At 37.4% G+C, this 18707-nt stretch overlaps 1 protein-coding gene across 3 annotated transcripts in view; it reads left to right on the forward strand.

The window, feature by feature from the left end:
• Nucleotides 1-17978, forward strand: part of LOC126336921 (tRNA (adenine(58)-N(1))-methyltransferase non-catalytic subunit TRM6-like) — a 32171-nt gene extending 14193 nt beyond the window's left edge. For all 3 annotated transcript variants that reach the window (XM_050001074.1, XM_050001073.1, XM_050001072.1), the window contains one exon: nucleotides 14041-17978. In XM_050001074.1, coding sequence (XP_049857031.1) covers nucleotides 14041-15644 — 1604 coding nt within the window. In that variant the 3' untranslated portion in view covers nucleotides 15645-17978. The remainder of the gene's footprint in view (nucleotides 1-14040) is intronic.
• Nucleotides 17979-18707: the final 729 nt, after the last annotated feature.

Below are 18707 nucleotides of genomic sequence, written 5' to 3' on the forward strand. Positions count from 1 at the left end.
GAAAGTCCATTTGCAGAAAACCAGTTAATAATACTCAAGAAGATTGTATTTACATTTTTAAATATTGCTGTTTCTCCAAGTTACATTGTATGGAGCAGGTCAGTAATGTCTCTATACTCAACATACAGCTCCTAAGTTAATGTTCAGCTCTATCCTATTTCTGACTAAGTTCAGGAAAACCACAATGATTTACTGAAATCAGGCAGCTTAACTTGAAGTTCAGAACACAATGGAAAGATGTCAAGTCCTCATACTCAGCATCCAAGAATGATTCAACTCAATGAATGATATACAGGATAGCCCATACTGCTGCAAACTGAAATTTATAACTGATCTATAACTTGTGCTAAATTCTATCAGTCCAGCATCTTTCAACTGGAAATTTATGAAGTATTGTGGCCAAAATTTTACTGTCACAGAAAAGCACAGATTCCTCCATATAAGACTAGTTTCTGTTGTTGTCCACAAGTTAATAAAACATGTGTAAATCGATAAATGTAAAACTATACTACCTATACTATTGTTGCTATGTGTCAGGCTGCATTTCATGCTGTTATGCCTCCACTTTCAATTAGTTATGAGTTAATGGCCTAACTTTGTTACAGTGTACCACGTTGGATGGTTAAAGTCTTTCAGGGTGAGTTCATTTCAGAAATGTTAATTGTAGGGCTGGGCAACAGGTTGGTGGATCCTATCCAAACCTACACATCCCTCAAATTACCCTCAACAGCAACAAGAAGAGCTCAACATCATTACAAATACCAGCTTGAAACATGACTGGCCTATCTACTGGTTGAACCTATAAGATGTGCATTGGTAAAGTCTTAGACACAAAATGTGGCCAAAGCAGAGTCCAAGTTTGTGTCATTGAATTAAACCACCAATTGAACACTTGCCCCTGTATCCGGCCATCTGCTCAATCTTATAACACTGTAGGCTGTGGAAATGTCTGTAGGAAGTGTCGCTTCTGCTAAAAGTGTTACAGTGCTTTATCTGCTTGGGGTCTAATGGTAAATGTCACACAATGCAAACACAAAGCCAAGAGTTCAAATTCACTCCTTCTTTTATTTTTTAAACCACATTTTGCTGCGTTCTAAAGGTGTTAGCCTGGTGGAGCCTCAAAAATAATTTTCTTCACTCTCAAACACACCAATAAGAGCAAAACTTATTAGAAACATTTCTGTGAAAGAGCTTGTGGCTGCATCAGGATCGGAAGAGTTTATGCTTGAAATTTTCTTCACTGTAAGGTGCTCACTGCCCACCAACTGGTTTAAGCCAGCTGCAATCCAGCAAGGTGATTATAGCATGGTATGCACTGCGTGTCTTGGACATATTTTTACTCTTGCATTGGTAAGTATAAAATTGTTTGTTGTAGTAGTTTCATTTTCTGGGCAAAATAACTTTGATAAACCAAATGAATATTATGTAGTAATACAACACATGAAGGCTTCTGTGCATCAGAAAAGAATTTTTTTGTTTGAAGAAAGATCATTCTGTCCAAATGATTTTCCACATTCAAGAAGTCTCAACAAATGATGTATGTAATGAACTGTGGCCGTTTAACATTGGGGTGACATTTACATTCAAAAGGCAAGCTCCAGAAGTTGTTTGTAGGAGTACTGCATGCGCTAATTCGAGGCAACAAACATTAAAGGAGTGCCTATTAATATGTTTTTGCTTGAATGTCATCGTTTCACTCATTGAGGATTCCTGTGCAACATTGTTCATGGTGATGAATTGTGATGTCTTTATGTTAACTTCTTAAGAAGAAATTGATGATGGAGCACTAACAAGAGAGATCTCCTCGAGCAGTAGGCAGTGTGAACAGGTAAATGGGTGTTGTACACTGCAGACTTCTCACCAAGGGTGTGCTCACCACAGCTGTTGTTTCTTGCCAACAACTCTGACACCTTTCAGTCACAGTATATGAAAAAGAACCAACAAAACTATTTCAAGTGTTATTACTACACAATAATGTGTTCCGCTAACTTCACAAACAAAACTGACCATACCCAAGATGGAGATACGAGGATGGAAGAGAAAAACAGAGATATGGAAGAAGACTATGGAGGAGGCCAAGGCCCATCAAGGGGTGTAGTGCTGAAAAAGAAGAAGACGAAGAATCTCCATCAGAAGTCCTCTCATTACTTCAGCACACCATAATGTAAGAGCAAAAAATTTGTGGTTCCTCATAGTTGATTATTTGTGACACTGTGGCACTAAATAATTTAATAACTGGGCTTCTTTGTGCATCTCTTCCAACTGTCATCCCTCACACAATTACTCTGCTTATCTTACACCTTCAGGTGTTTGCCTTTCACACTACTTATCAATCACCAAGAAAATTCCTTTTCTGTCAAAAATATATTCAAATCTGACTTGACATCCCCAGCTCCAAAGAAGTAGGTTTCTATAGGCATGGAATCTGCAAACTACATGAGCATTGCATGTTGTTTAGATATGTTGGAGAATATATAGTTGATGATTAATTTCTGTCGTATGTTTACTGTTGTTTTCAATAAACTAATGGAAAAGTGGTGTTAAAGTATGCACAGTACTGATACAAATGAATTACAACTTGCCGCTGTAACCTTCTGATTAAGTATCTTTTAATAAAACTTGAAAGTGCCTGTAGCATGAGTGTGCCTTGATGGGCCTTGGCCTCCTCCATAGTCTTCTTCCATATCTCTGTTTTTCTCTTCCATCCTCGTATCTCCATCTTGGGTATGGTCAGCCAGTTCATTGTTGAGCCTAGTTTTCGTTGGCCATTCCTTCTGGTGAAATAATTCTTGTTTCATTCTGATCCTTTAGTTCTTCTATCTCTTGAAATTTTGATATCAGCCATTCCATTTTCTATGTATTACATATCCTACAAGCATTAGACCTTAATTTTTTATAATCCTTTACATTTCTTCTTGTCTCCCTCTGTAGCATTCTCAGTCTTGCTGTATTTTTAGTCTTGTGCTGGTTTGTATTAGTTATCAAACCATCCATTCCTTCCCTTTCTTCTTATCCCAGTTGTTTCTTCTGTTGGCTCTTCACCACTTTCTGCATTCTGTTCTATCTATCTTGATTTACCATTGTTTCTTCGCCAGCTATCAGGGTGTTTATGTGGTATGTTTTTACAGTTTCGATATAATTAAGTTTTTCTGTGTTCCAGTTTGCTATTTTACCATTCCAGTTTTAAATATTACAGCTTACCTCTCTCTCACAGTAGTTTTTCCAGCACAGTTGTCTGAACCACAGTTTGGATTCTTGCAGCTCCTTACACGTGGAATATATTGCTTTCACTAGCACATGGCCTGTTTTGTAAACTACTTGATTCCATGTTCCAGCTAAGTATTCTTTTGTGTGGAAAACAAGCACCCAGTGAGTAAATTATAGCTAGTACCAAACTGACATAAATGCAGCTCCATTCTCATTACTTTCCTCATGTAAAGTGTTTCTCCCTGATAGTTTCCCACATTCATTTTGCTCGACTGTGCATTGAAGTCTCCCAAAACTAACAATAGGTCAGGGTTTTCATGACCATTCAGGGTCTTAATAGAACTGTTCTTTTATTAGGTCTTCATAGAACTATCCTTTCATTCCTCCTCCTCCTCCTCCTCCTCCTTCTTCTTCTTCTTCTTCTTCTTCTTCTTCTGCTTCTGTTGGTGCATGTGTGATTATTACCATTATATTCCTGAATTTCCCTTTTATTCACAGTCTGCTGAACCATTCTAAGTCTGTAGTGATCAAAAGACATGTTGACTACTCGTAATTTTTACAGTATAATCATTGAAGATGCTCCAAAAATGTGAATCATGTTTGGTTAGTGAATTTTTCAGTTTTCAGTTCTTTTAAAAAAGAAAAACGAAAGTAATTGTGACAGGCATTGATTTATGATGTTTAGTTTACAGTTGGTGCAGCTGAGTATTATTTTTAACTACACTCTGGGCTCTAAACCTAGATACAGAAACAGGAATAAAGCTCATTGACATATACTTTAGGTATTCTGGCCCTCTGTGCATGCTTGTTTAAGACACGAGCTGGGTGTCACTCCTGAGCCTGCTCAAGGAACACACTGGCTGGAAAAACAAATTCTTACTGCTGGTAGAATAACTGATACACAGCAACAGTGAGAATGTGTTTGGAAATTCTGTGACAGTTGAATTAGCTCCTGGATGGCACAGAATTATCCTGCTAAAATTACTTGATATTTCCTTGTCATTTCCACTGAATAATCTGAGAGATTATCACTTAAGATGTGATATCGGATTATCAGTTTATGGTTTAAAGTACTTGGAGGTTGTTACACCTGGAAATTGCAACTTATCTTGTCTTTCACATTGCAATTTATGTGTACTTGACAGCTCTGGGCAATAAGAGACAGACAAGTGCGGCAAGTCTGTGCTAGCTACGAGGTAAAGGGTTGTGCTGTAAATTGAAGGCTGCATTAGTAGCTCTCAGTTCAGTCTCAGTGTAGGCCACTTTTTTTACCTATTCTGTGACAGATCTATAACAGCCAGATTGAAAATCAATAAGGCAGCTTCTCCATTCACAGTTGATAATGCTTTTTTATGTCTCTGCCAACATAATTTTTGTTTTTGTGAATACACAGTGTTATTTATGAAATTGTGGCACTAAATAATTTATTAACTGGGGTTCTTTATGCAGCCACTAAAACTGTCTAATTTCCATGTTACTTGAGTATGACAGAGGAGAACAGGTAACCACTGTCCATTCTGAAGTCCAAAGTGTGCAACATTGTTATAATTCGTGCTGGTTCAGGGTTTTGTAAGAAGGTGAAGGTGGTAAGTTGTAATTCATTTGTATTAGTTCAGTACATAATTTAACAGCATTCTCCCATTAGTTTGTTGAACACAACAGTAAAATAAGACAAAAATTGTTCATCAGCTATATATTCTCCAACATATGTATACTCACCAACAAATCTAAACAGTGTGAAATGCTCAGGCAGTTTACCGATTCCGTGCCTATGGAAACCTACTTGTTCGGAGTTGAGGCTGTCAAGCCAGGTTTGAGGTGTATTTTCCTCTGAAAAGGAATTTCTTGGTGGTTATCTGATACGGAGTGTGAGAGGTAAAAACACCAGAAGGCATAAGATAAGCAGAATAAATGTGTGAGGGATGACTTCCCCTGAATAGTTTTGCTTGTGATGTCAGCAGAATGCATGATTGTATAGTAGTAACACTTGAAATAGTTTTGGTGGTTGTTTTTTATATAGTGTAACTGAAAGTTGCCTTAGTGGTTAGCAACAAATGCCAGCTGCAATGGACACATGCCTGGGGAGGAGATTGCAGTGCATGATACCCATTTTGTGCCACCAGATGCAAAATATTACTCATTCACACAGCTTATTGTTTGAGAAGGTGTCTTTTGTTAGGACTCTGTCATTAATTTCTTCTTAAGAAGTTAGCATAAAGACATCACAACTCATCATCAACAACAGTGTTACATAGGGATCCTCAGTGAATGAACTGATGACTTTCAAGTAAAAACATTTTAGTAGTCATCCCTTTAATTTTTATTCCTTTAAATTAAAGCATACTGTCCTCCTGCATCCAACTTCCGAACTTTACCTATTGAATGCAGATGTCACGCGAATGTTCAGTGGTCACAGATCATTACATAAGTCAGTTATTGAGACTTCCTAAATGTGGAAAATCATTCATATAGAATGATCTTTCTTGAACAAGAAAATCTGTTTCAAGATTAAGTTGTTGTATAGCAGTTGCCTGTACTCGATACAAATGATTTGAGCAGCTTCCATTGCCTGAATCCTTCTGTTAAATTCAAAGCAAACAGTGTATCATAAATGTTAGACCTTTTTATTTGTGATGCTATTTTATAACACTTAAACAACTTTCATAAGACTAAGGTATGCGAAATGCAACACATAACTGTGAGACTTGATAAATACACTCGTAGCAACCTGTGTATGTTGTGTACTGCACAATGTTACTCGGTTTATCAAAGTTATTTTGCATGTAAAATTGAAACGTAACAATAATTTAATGCTTACCAATGTGAGAACAGATTGTGTGCTGTGCTGCAATCACATAGTTGAATGGTGGCCGGCAGCTGGTGGGTGGTGGCCACTGTAGTGTGGGGAAACTCTCAAGCATAAACTGTTGTGTTCTTGATGCAGCTATGAGCTCTTTACAGGAATACTTCTAGATGGAAGGTTTTGCCATTACTGACAGGTTAGAAAGTGAAGAAAACTGTCTTTGAGTTCCATCAGTTTGACACCTGCAGCATACAGCCGAAATGCAGTTTAAGAAATAAAGGAAGTAGTGGTCTTGGAGTCGTGATGTTTTGGTCTTGGAGTCTTGATGTTTTGTGTACAATTTGCGATGTTTACCACTGGTCCAAGAGCAGATCATGACTATCACCTCAATCAGAAGACACCACTTCCTCCACACACTTCCACATCCTATGGCGTTGAGAGGTCATGCAGATATCCAGACTTAAATTCTAAGGGACAGGCGGTTTTTTTGACACCTTAAATGAATAACTTGGTTTCTGTAGCTGGCTGGCAAGTGACATTGCAAGATAGATTCTTCCCATCTGCCCTCTAATTTTCACCTTATTTTCAATGTATCCACTGGCATACAACACTTACATGATAATTCAATATCTCATTTAGACTTAATGTCACTTGAATTTATTGTTCAGATTATTATTTTGGTTATACTGTATTTAGTGCTGTAATTACTTTTCATTAAAACACTCATAACCTGAAAATACAATTAATTGATATCAGTAATACAGATTCCAACATGAAAAACTGTGTGAACTAATCAGTATATTTGAGAAAGGTGACTTACACCATTCAAAAAATAAATATTACAACTTTCCAGGTATATATTTTAAGTTACCAGGAACTAATTATCTTCTGAAATAATTAAAGTTCCTTGCCAAACAAATTTGTATTGCAGGTATTGCCCTAACTGTTGTTAGATTCGGACTTTCAACTAATTACTTTTATTGCTGTAATTTTTCTGTAGACAATGACTTACAGCATTAATGAATTCACTAATTAATATTTTCATCTAATTTATTATTATTTGGAATATGGCACTTACACATGTAAATGAGGGGATCCACATCAAGGAAGAATAGCAGTGCTGATGTTTTAAAACTACATAATGATGTAAAAATGACTAGCTTAGATTTTACTGTTTAAAATTCTATTGATTCTTGTATAACATCAAAACCAGTAAAATCTGACAATAAGAAATCCAGGATGGAATAAAGACAGCATTATGAAAAGGATACATTACTGCTTATCATGTAGTGGAGCTTCTGAGTTCCAGATAGGCACAAGAAAAAGAGAGTCAAAAAAGTAAGCTTTCGGGCAAAAGGCCCTTCATCAGAATAGCACAGAAACACACACAACCACACGTGCGACCACAGTCTCTGGCTGCCAAGACCAGACTGTGAGCAGCAACGCATGGTGAGGGAAGCAGTATGGGTGGCGGAAGTAAGGAGGAAGAGGGGGAGGGATAGCAGGGCAGGGGTGTGGAACAGTATAGTGCTGCTTATGAGAGCATACAGGCACAATGTGCGTAGAGGGTAGGGTAGCTACATCTACCTCCAGCATCTATACTCTGCAAATCAGCGTTAGGTGCATGGTGGAGGGTACGTCTCATTGTACCAGTTATTCAGATTTCTTCCTATTCCATTCACACATGGATTGCAGAAAGAATGATTCTTTGAATGCCTCTGTGCTTGCAGTAAGTATTCTAATCTTATCCTCACGATCCCTGTGTGAGCGATACATAGGAGGTTGTAGTATATCCCTGGAGTAATCATTTAAAGCCAGTTCTTGTAACTTTGTTAATAGACTTTCTCAGGATAGCTTACGTCTGTCTCAAGAGTCTCCCAGTTCAGTTCCTTCAGTATTTCTGTGATGCCTTTGCACAGATTAAAGAAGCCTATGACCATTCATGCTGCCCTTCTCCATATACGTTCAATGTCCCCTGATAGTCCCATCTTGTATGGGACCCACACACCTGAGCAATATTATTCCAGGAAGGGCCACAGGAGTGATTTGTAAGCATTCTCTTTTGTGGACTGATTGCACTTCCCCAACTAGGTATAGTTAACAGTTGGGATATTACACGGAGGGTGGGGGACAGCAGAAAAGGATAGGAGTAAAAAGACTGTGGATATGTTGGTGAAACAGAGAGTTGGAGTGGGAACAGGGAAGGGGATACGTGGGTAAAGATAATGACTAACAAAGGTTGAGGCCAGGATGGTTATGGGAACATACGGGATACTGCAGGGAGAGTTAACAATTGTGCATTTCAGAAAAGTTGGTAGGAAGGATCCAGATGGCACAGGCTGTGAAGCAATCATTAAAATGAAGACTGTTGTGTTCGGTAATGTGCTCAGCAAGTGGGTGGCCAATCTGCAAAGTTTGTCAGTGACCATCCGTGCAGACAGATTGCTTGTGGTTGTCACGCTCTCATAGAACTCTGGGACACTCAGATGTTTAGGACCGGTGGTAGGGACAGAGCATCAAGTGGCATTATACTGAGTGCACTATCCGAAAATTACCTAGAGCAATTAAACAGAGAACTGACTCGTGGAGATATCATCTTGGACCTACTGATAACAAACAGACCCGAACTTTTCGACTCTGTATGTGCAGAACAGGGAATCAGTGATCATAAGGCCGTTGCAGCATCCCTGAATATAGAAGTTAATAGGAATTTAAAAAAAGGGAGGAAGGTTTATCTGTTTAGCAAGAGTAATAAAAGGCAGATTTCAGACTACCTAACAGATCAAAACGAACATTTCTGTTCCGACATTGACAATGTTGAGTGTTTATGGAAAAAGTTCAAGACAATTGTAAAATGCGTTTTAGACAGGTACGTGCCGAGTAAAACTGTGAGGGACGGGAAAAACCCACCGTGGTACAACAACAAAGTTGGGAAACTACTGTGAAAGCAAAGAGAGCTTCACTCCAAGTTTAAACGCAGCCAAAACCTCTCAGACAAACAGAAGCTAAATGATGTCAAAGTTAGCATAAGGAGGGCTATGCGTGAAGCGTTCAGTAAATTCGAAAGTAAAATTCTATGTACCGACTTGACAGAAAATCCTAGGAAGTTCTGGTCTTACGTTAAATCAGTAAGTGGCTCGAAACAGCCTATCCAGACACTGATGTCACTGTGGTTTACACCAGTTCAGTGGGCACTGTCTTGTGCAACCAACCAGTCTTGCCAAAAGGTGACAGCGCACACACAGTCTGAGCTGCAAATGATCCCTTGAGCCTGTTGACAGGCACAGTAGTGTAAGCAAGCCACATAGTCCCATGCACAATTGGATGTTCAACTGATCTGCACTGAGAATGCAAGCTTACCTGTACCCCATTAAACATGTTGTTGTTTGTTACAACTTCCTGTGAATAGAAGAGAATATGCTAATTTAATATGAATTATTGCCGTGATTTTCAAGGGCTAACAGTAAAGATTTTGTTGATAGTGACTTCAAATATATGTATCCCAGACAAAGTGATTTTTTACAATATTCATATTGTCTGCTCTGTTTTGTAATTTCATTCATTACTTTTAAATGATTCATTGAGGTATATCCACTTGTCAAGCGAGCCTGTTTAAATCAAATGTTTTTTTCTTATGTAGATAGTGATAATTTTAGTGAGTTGCTTGTGCAGGTGCATCGTGGAGAAGAGACTGATAGCTTCTTATATCTTGTTGTCTGTCTCCTTTCTTGTGAAATAGAATAAATACAGCATTGTTCGAATATTATGGAGTTGTTTTTCTCTGTAGACATTCAGTAACCAGCTTTATACACCGCATTGCCATTGTTACTACATTATCAGTGCTGTCATTGTTAACTGTCTGTCTTTCTGATTCATCCCTTGAACATATAATCAGTTAAAGATTTCTTGAAATGCATATACAGTGATGCCTGCCTTTTCTCTTACTGGGCCATCGACCATTTTAACAGATCAATTTTGATATCTACCCACTAAAAATTTCCGTTTTGTCTCCTTTGTTTCTCTTATATTATTATAATGTATTCCCAAGGACATTACTGAATAATTTTGTTTAACTCAGCAATTATGTTGTGTTCCAATTATTGTTTGCATGAAACTGTACCTCATTACATTTGAACTTTACTTTTCTTTATCTTTTTGGTTTGATAAATATTTTGTTGTTTTGAAAGAGATTCTTGCAGTGCTTTGCTTTAATAATGTAAGGTCTAAGTATGTCTCAGATTTCAAGCAACAGTAGTCATTCTGTCAAGGAAACCGTCTTTACTGGTTTTGTTTCTGAATTGTAAGCTTTCTCATATACTGCGAATACAGTACTTCGTTGGCAATGTAACTCTATCTGTATTCTCAACTTGCAGTGTAAAATTGATCTTAATCCTTATGAAAAAAAAAAACTTCAGTAAATAATCATCCATTTTCAAAATGATACATTCATGATTAGTATTTAATATTTTTGCTGAAAGCTTCCTTCTAACTGTATCTTGTGTGTGCAGGTTGATAATTGCTCTGATATTGCTTGTGCCTTTCCTCAAAGAAGGCCTAATGCTTTCTGGTTTATTTGTGCAGTTACTGATATCTATCTAAATCTGCTATGTGCTTCAGCCCTAATTGTTTATAAGACTACAGTAAAATTTCACATCTCACTACTTCACTATTTAGTTATTTTCCTTTGGGCAAGTGCCACAGCAGTACAAAATTTATTAAGTGTCAACATTTCCACTTTTGTTTGTAATTATTATTTTCTGCTATTGGCCAGTTTTGACTATTATGTCATTTTTACACAGTTGCTGACAAGTGTGAGGACAAGCCACTAAGCTATCCAGCACCAACATATGGCAGATAAGTTTTATGTTTGCCTGCTATTTGCCAGTGGTTGGACAGCTTAAAGGCTTGTCCCTCATGCATGCATGTCAACTAGTGCCTGAAAATGGCAAATTAGGCAGAAATGGCCAACAGTGGAAAATTAACAATAAATGCTGTTAAAGGCGGCAATGTTAACATTTGAGATACTTCACTGTTGTTCCTATGGATGCAGATAACCAGAAATTAACCTGCTTTCGTCTTAAGAAAGATTAGTTAAAAATAAATATTCATACTGTAGTAAAACAATTTAGAAAGTTCTGTTAACATGAAATGTGACAAGCAACAAGTCACAAATGAAATTATTGAATTACAAGCTCCTTGTCCCAAATGTTCCCTCTTTACAGATAAGGTGCTTTAAGGGAAGGGACTAGTAACTAATTTTCAGAAATTGCATGCAGTATGTTACTGCCTGCTGTGGTACTGGAGAGAGAGACAACAGAGTGAATGAAACAATAAGTCGAGTGGAAAGCAAAAGAAAAAGTGAGATCATTCGATGTTTAGCAGTGCCAAAGAAGGAAGGGCTATCATGTATATGAGAGAATGAAAATGTATGTAAAAAAGCTAGATGGTAATGTTGCACTAACAAGGGAACCTCCCCATCGCACCCCCCTCAGATTTAGTTATAAGTTGGCACAGTGGATAGGCCTTGAAAAACTGAACACAGATCAATCGAGAAATCAGGAAGAAGTTGTGTGGAACTATGAAAAAAATAAGCAAAATATACAAACTGAGTAATCCATGCGCAAGATAGGCAACATCAAGGGCAGTGTGAGCTCAGGAGCGCTGTGGTCCCGTGGTTAGCAACGAGAGGTCCTTGTTTCAAGTCTTCCGTGGAGTGAAAAGTTTACTTTCTTTATTTTCGCAAATTTATTATCTGTCCGTTCGATCACTGTAGTAAGTTTAGTGTCTGTGTGTTACAACAGCACCGCAAAACCGTGCGATTAGTAGACGAAAGGACGTGCCTCTCCAATGGGAACCGAAAACATTTGATCGCAAGGTCATAGGTCAACCGATTGCTCCACAGGAAAACACGTCTGATATATTCTATACGACACTGGTGACGGCATGTGCGTCACACGACAGGAATATGTTGTCGACCCACCTAACTTGTACACTTGGCGAATGGGTAAAAAGATTCCTCTACCTTGCCTGATTTAGGTTGATTCTTCTACCTTGCCCGATTTAGGTTTTCGTGCGGATGTTATAATCACTCCCAAAGAAGTGTTTAGGTGTAGCGTCCCCATACTACGGCACAGTTACCTCGCATCGGACGGACGGACGGACGTATAATAATTGTCTGAAAATAAAAAGGTAAACTTTTTCACTCGAGGGAAGACTTGAACCATGGACCTCTCCTTCCGCAGCTGCATACGCTAACCACGGGACCACGGCGCTCCTAAGCTCACACTGTCCTTTATGTTGCCTATCTTGTGCATGGATTACTCAGTTTTTTTTTGCTTATTTTTTTCATAGTCTCACACAACTACTTCTCAATTGATCTGTGTCCAGTTTCAGAGTTTTTGTGTGAGTTGTTGAGTGTTATTTAAGATGCTATAAATACTAATTTAAAATCTAATATTTTCACTTTTGCACCACAAATACCTGTACTATGAATTTCTTAATTTGTTCTATACTGAATTTTGGTAGCTGTGCTAGTGCACTAAAAGACACTGTAATGTTGTTGATTTTCTTTATTAAAAGCAACACACAATCAGAAATAATACTGCCCCCAGGAATATTGTTACTTGCTTTCTCAAACCCACTGGTTAAGTGTTTGGAGAACAGTGAAGTCTTATAGAATGGGATTAACTGAATATGCTGTCAGTACTGCATTAATTTTCACCATTTTCAGATTAAAGTGATCTGCTGTGAAACCAAAAATCTACCTTTCATTATTTACATAATATTTGCTCTCTCTCTCTCTCTCTCTCTCTCTCTCTCTCTCTCTCTCACACACACACACACACATATTTTATCCATGCATCCTATAAAAGAAACACGTACGTTCACCACATGAGTTAACCATTATGTGCTTCTAAACTCATTGGCAAAAACTTCACTCTCCAAAGTCACACATCTTGCCACTGTAGCATAATAAACCTCACTCTGAGTGTTCATGAGAGACCATTAGTGCAGTGTTTCATTGAAACTACATGGTTTCATAATACATGTGTATAAATATGAAAAACATCAATTATGGCCTGTTAGTTTCAAAGATGGGTTCCCTTCTGACACTAATCGCTGGTGAGAGAAGGAAAGTGGCACCACAAAGTTAAAGCATTTGTAACTTTTGTGGCATGGTGTTTTTTCCTTCATTTCTTATCTTCATAAAACTTGTCCAGTAATTGCAGTAACTGAGGACAGAGTGTACAGTACTCGCAGCATTCTTTTTGAGACAGATATTGCTTATTTCCTTGCATTCGGTGTCTTTTGCGCACTTGTCTCCAAGCACAGAGGCATCATGGTATCCTTCCCAACCTTAAAGTTTAAAATATAACCTACTTCATACTAGAATAGATTCTAACCTAACCTTCCCAGTCCCATCAAAAACTGACACAGATGCACAATGACCAAGCTGTTGGCCGATGTTATTGCGAAATCTTTGGAAATGGCATCTGATAACCATTGTTGGAGCCACTGTGAATGCAGCCTTAGTAATGGCTTTGATTTTGTAGTGTTTTCGGTACTGCAATTCCTGTTTGTGTAGATAAGAGCAGTCACATTGTTTATTACACAGGAAATAAAAAATAACAATTGTTTTGCATAAACTATTTCTAAATGTGAGTTAGAACTAATGACAGAGGCCCAAATTGCTTCCTTTCCTGATGATACCAAGGGTAAGAAGAAATCATCGCTTGTGGAAAAAGTGATTGTCATATGTACCAACTTGACAATGCTGCATTCAGCAGCTCCAACTTTCACACATTTCTGTTCACTGTCTTGTGCACCATACACTACAATTAAAGTATACCATTTTGATTGATTTAATAAATACTTAATTTGTAAGAAACCAAAGTAACAATACCTTCAACTAGTTCTTACATGTTTTAAGTAAGCAATCTCCTTAACTCGCATTGTACATTGCTAAAAAAGACCTAAAAACCGCTATTTATTAGTGCCTTTTCCACTCTGATGCTTTCTTTCTTTTCTAGGAACCCATGCTCAGTGCTCCAAGGAAAATATGATGAAAATCGGTGACTATGTAGTCATACAGAGGAAGAATTATTCAAAAATTCACAAAATTTCCAACAAATTGTCAGTGATGATTGGAAACAACCAATTGGAACTGGATAACATCATTGGGCGACCATTTTCCACAACATTCAGAATGGTGCCAAAGGAAAAGAAAAGAAATGTTTTTATGTTGGAGGAGTGTAGCAAGGCTGAAAGCCTCGTTGAAAAGCTTATAAAGGATGTTGCCAGTGGAACAGACAATAGAAATATAGTTAGTGATAACAGTTCTCAAAAATTATCCAAGGAGGAGATTGTCAGCTTGCGTGATAGTGGAATGTCTGGTTGTGACATAGTAAGTCAGCTTTTAGAGAACAGTAAAACATTTCAGGAGAAAACCGAGTATTCTCAAAAGAAATATTTAAGTAAGAAAGAAAAGAAGTATTTTGATTATGTGTTAATTAGGAAACCTACTCTACGATTGGTGTGTGACATAATTTATAAACAAGACCCTATGAAAATAATAGGTTTGCGTTGTGACACACTCTCTCAACTGATTACTGGTGTAGGTGTCAGTTCAGGTGGGACATACATAGTTTATGAAAGCTCCTGTGAGGGATTACCGACAGCAGCACTTCTCAATTATTTAGGTGACGATGGGTATTTAGTACATACTTTCCCAGGAATGACACCTCAAAGACAGGCAATTTTTGCTATGAATTATAGTGAGTCCCAGAAAAAGCGACTAATCAGTGTTAGTATCATGAGTCTCATGGAAAAATTAAATAAAAAAATTGCTATTGAAAGTTGTACTAGTCGTTCACAGACAGGAGACCATGTACAACAAGATATTAATAACGGAGGGGAAAGTGTTCATTCGGAACTTACAGGTGTCACTGCTTTTATATCTAGTAGCTGTGGCACAGTGATGAATGAGGAAAGTGGAAGGCATGTAGACGTGTGTCCTGATACAAATTTGAAGCAGAGTGTAGAAGAAAAAGAGTTCAGTAGGAATGAACTTTTAACAGGGGATCAGCAGTCATGTGATAGATCAGATGAAAATAATCATTTTATTTTGAATTCAGGTGATATTAGGTTAGATGATTCAGGGAGTGGACTTACGCATCAAACCTTAACATCAAGTAATGACAGCCGAGAGGAAGAAAGAATTTTTCATGATCTTAAAAGAAAAAATGCAGTCCCTGAATTGAACGAAGTAAAGAAACCACGTTGGGAGGTGGATTTAGACAGAGCCGTGGATTTGCTGTCACCACAAAATGTTGACGGTCTAGTTGTTGTTGGACGTGAAGATCCAGCTGACATAGTTTTACCATTGCTACCATACCTCGCTCCATCTAGAAATTTTGCTGTATATTCCTGGTGTCGCGAGCCTTTAGTTGAACTTTACATCAAATTAAAGAAGGATGGTGGTGTCATTAATGCTCACCTTACAGAAACATTCTTTCGGACTCATCAGGTTCTTCCCAACAGAACACATCCTGATATTCAGATGAGTGGAAGTGGAGGCTATATATTATTGGGAACAGTAGTGCTTCAGCATTCACCAAAAGAAAAAAATAATTAATTTTAGTATTTTTTGACGTAAGCTTTATATTCAGTGGTGGTGTTAAATGTTGAATCAATACATCCACTCTTTTTCGTTTTTGATTTTACCTGTTTGTATTGAGAAGAACTAGCTAACAGTTTTATATGTTCTTGAGACATCTCATATCCACAGCATGCTCTAGATAATTAAAATGTTAAAATAATTCTCTAAAGAAATATATTTTTGTGACAAAATATTTCCTTTTCTTGTACATCAAGCATATTTGAAAAGTATTTTTTAAACAATTTTACCTTTCTTAGTAAATGAAGATCTTGTAGTACATGAAATAAATGGTAGTTACTACTGGAATGCCATTTATCTGAATTTTCAAGCTATGTAGTTGAGTTTATGCTGTTTTGTTTGCACGACAAAAATTTCATATTAAATTAACTTACCAATATCCTCACCAGTGCTCATTACATTGTCATGTGCTTTAGCTGAAAGAAAATGTTTTTTGAGACATCCCCACATTTATCCTCTACATTTGAATAATATGTGCTTGTAAAGTTTTTTATTCATTGGCTTGCAGCACCTATGTTTTCCTGTGCTTCACTGCATTATTTTTTTAGTAATTGCACAATGAATGAAATTCTTCATTGAACAACATGGTATGGACAAGCCATTTTCCCCTTTCATTTAAAGTTGTGTAATACTCTAATCTACATGTATACACTGTTTGGAATTGCTTATAAAATCAAGAAAGTATTCTTTAACATTTTACACTTCTCTTGGTCTTTTCTTCTTTTCCTATTCTTGGTAGCACAATTAGTATTCTCATTTACTGATTTACAACAATTGATGCATCTTGATCAGCATGAAAGCTGTTTCCTTTATCATCTACATACATACTCCACAACTCAGCATATGGTACATGGCAGACTACTGCTAGTAATTCATTTTCCTGTTCCACTTGCAAATGGAGCAAAGGAAAAAACAACTGTTGATGTGCTTCCATATGAGCCTCGATTTTTCTAATCTTGCTTTTGTGATCCTTACATGAGATGGAAGGTGCTGGCAGTAGGATTGTACTGCACCCCATTGCAAATGCAGTTTCTCTAATATTTTTCAACATGTTTCGCAAAAATATCATCATCTTCCCTCCAGAGATTCCCCATTAAGTTCACATAGTATTTCTGTAATATTTCCTGATGAAATATAACCATTACAAATTTAACAACATGCATCTGAATTGTTTTGATGTCTTTGTTTAATGTGACCTAGTGGGGATCTTAAAAACTCAAGCATTATTCACGAATGAGTTGCAGAAGTGCCCTGTATACAGTTTCCTTTGTAGATGAGATACACTTTTCTAGAATTCTCCCAATTAACCAAAGTTGACCATTTGCCTTCCCAATAACCGACCTTACATGTTCATTTCACTTTTTAACTTTGCAGTCATCATCATCAGCAGCAACAGCATTTGAATAAGAGTAAATATCTGGGAGAAGAATTAGTAGTAATCATGATTGAATATATGCACTGAGAAATGCCAAAGATAATGTTATTTAGTTTTAAATCACTTCAGATCGAGACAATTTTGTATTATTTTAATTTTGTTATATGAGTTCTGATTTTAAGTCTGTTTGCATGTTACTTAAAATATGTTTATTTGAGTACATATTACCTGTCTTCATCAGCAGATGATGGAACAATGCTCAAAACATGGCTAAATATCATGTGTGTGTGAGAAATCACTGTTGCTGTCTGTTGTGTCCACTACATTGTTAAGAAATGCCACAAAAAGAGAATACAATGGAGCTTTAGCACAATAGTGTACATTTCAAATGCCTGTCCACACATGCCACCCACATCTTCATCTGAGATTCACAACCCATGATATTATTTGGAGTGGAAGGTATTTTATTTTTTCCCCTTTCTATTCCACCTGCATATGTCTGTGGAAAGACCGCTGGTATGCCACAATATAAGCCTAAATTTGCCCATCTTTATTCTCATGTGTTTATGGGAGATGAGAAATTTCCCATAAAGATAATTCTGAGGACAATTGAAGAGAAGGCAGAGGATATGCTGAGGAAGATCAGTTTGGATTCAGGATCAAAGAAACAGTTGTGAGACTGAGGCCCCATATCAGAAAGCAAATGCAGAAAATTGAACCAACTTATATTGTTTTTGTAGACATGGGAAAGGGATTTGATAATGTTATCTGGCAAGAGGTGTTAAGAGTGCTGAAGAAAGCAGGTAAAAAATACGCAGACATGCGGGTGAAAATATGCAGACATGCAGGTGACACTCAGTTTCTTTAAGAATGAAATGGCTGGATTATGAATTTTCATCAGAAACAAGAAGCAAAAATTGCAAAACTGTTGAGAGGAAGATCAAAACTAATGGACAGAAGATAAGACATACTGCATTATGCAAATGATATTGCTGTAGTCACTAGACAAAAGATCTAGAAAATGTTCTCAGCACAATGGAAAGGATTTTATGTAATCATTGTAGTATGGTATGAGAATAAAGACTAAAGTGATGGTATTATGTGGTCACCATACCGTCGCACTTTTAGGTGGGGAGTGTTTTGAACTATAGTTGCATAAGGTACTCATAGAGGTCTCACCTGAATTATCACTGCTGTCTGCTGCAAACAATTGTGCTGTAGCCACTACCAAATACTTCGTGTACTCTAGTTTGTGTTGCGGATTGCTTGTTTTATTTTCTTATTTTGAAATGAGTGAAGAGACTAGTCCTGGTGCATAAAGGGATTTGAATGTGAGTCTCATAATAACAAGGAATCAGTGATCCCTATGACTATTACATGAGTTCTGCTTTCATGGAAGCACAACGTAAATGTAGGATGGGGCACTTCTAGAGGGAGGCAGGGCTTATTCCCCTGCACCTCTCCTTCCCTTGGGCAGTCATAGTTGTTGTTTGAGTACGGTCACAGCCAACTGCCACAATATGTTGTCTACATAATATGCAGTACGGAAGAAGAATATGAACTTTTAGAATAAGAATTGGAAGAGAAGACCTAGAAGTGATAGGTAATAACTGGGAATTAGGGTCACAAGGGAAGGTAAAAGCTGG

The sequence above is a fragment of the Schistocerca gregaria genome, chromosome 2 (assembly GCF_023897955.1).
Source record: "Schistocerca gregaria isolate iqSchGreg1 chromosome 2, iqSchGreg1.2, whole genome shotgun sequence".
Classification (NCBI taxonomy): Eukaryota; Metazoa; Arthropoda; class Insecta; order Orthoptera; family Acrididae; genus Schistocerca; species Schistocerca gregaria.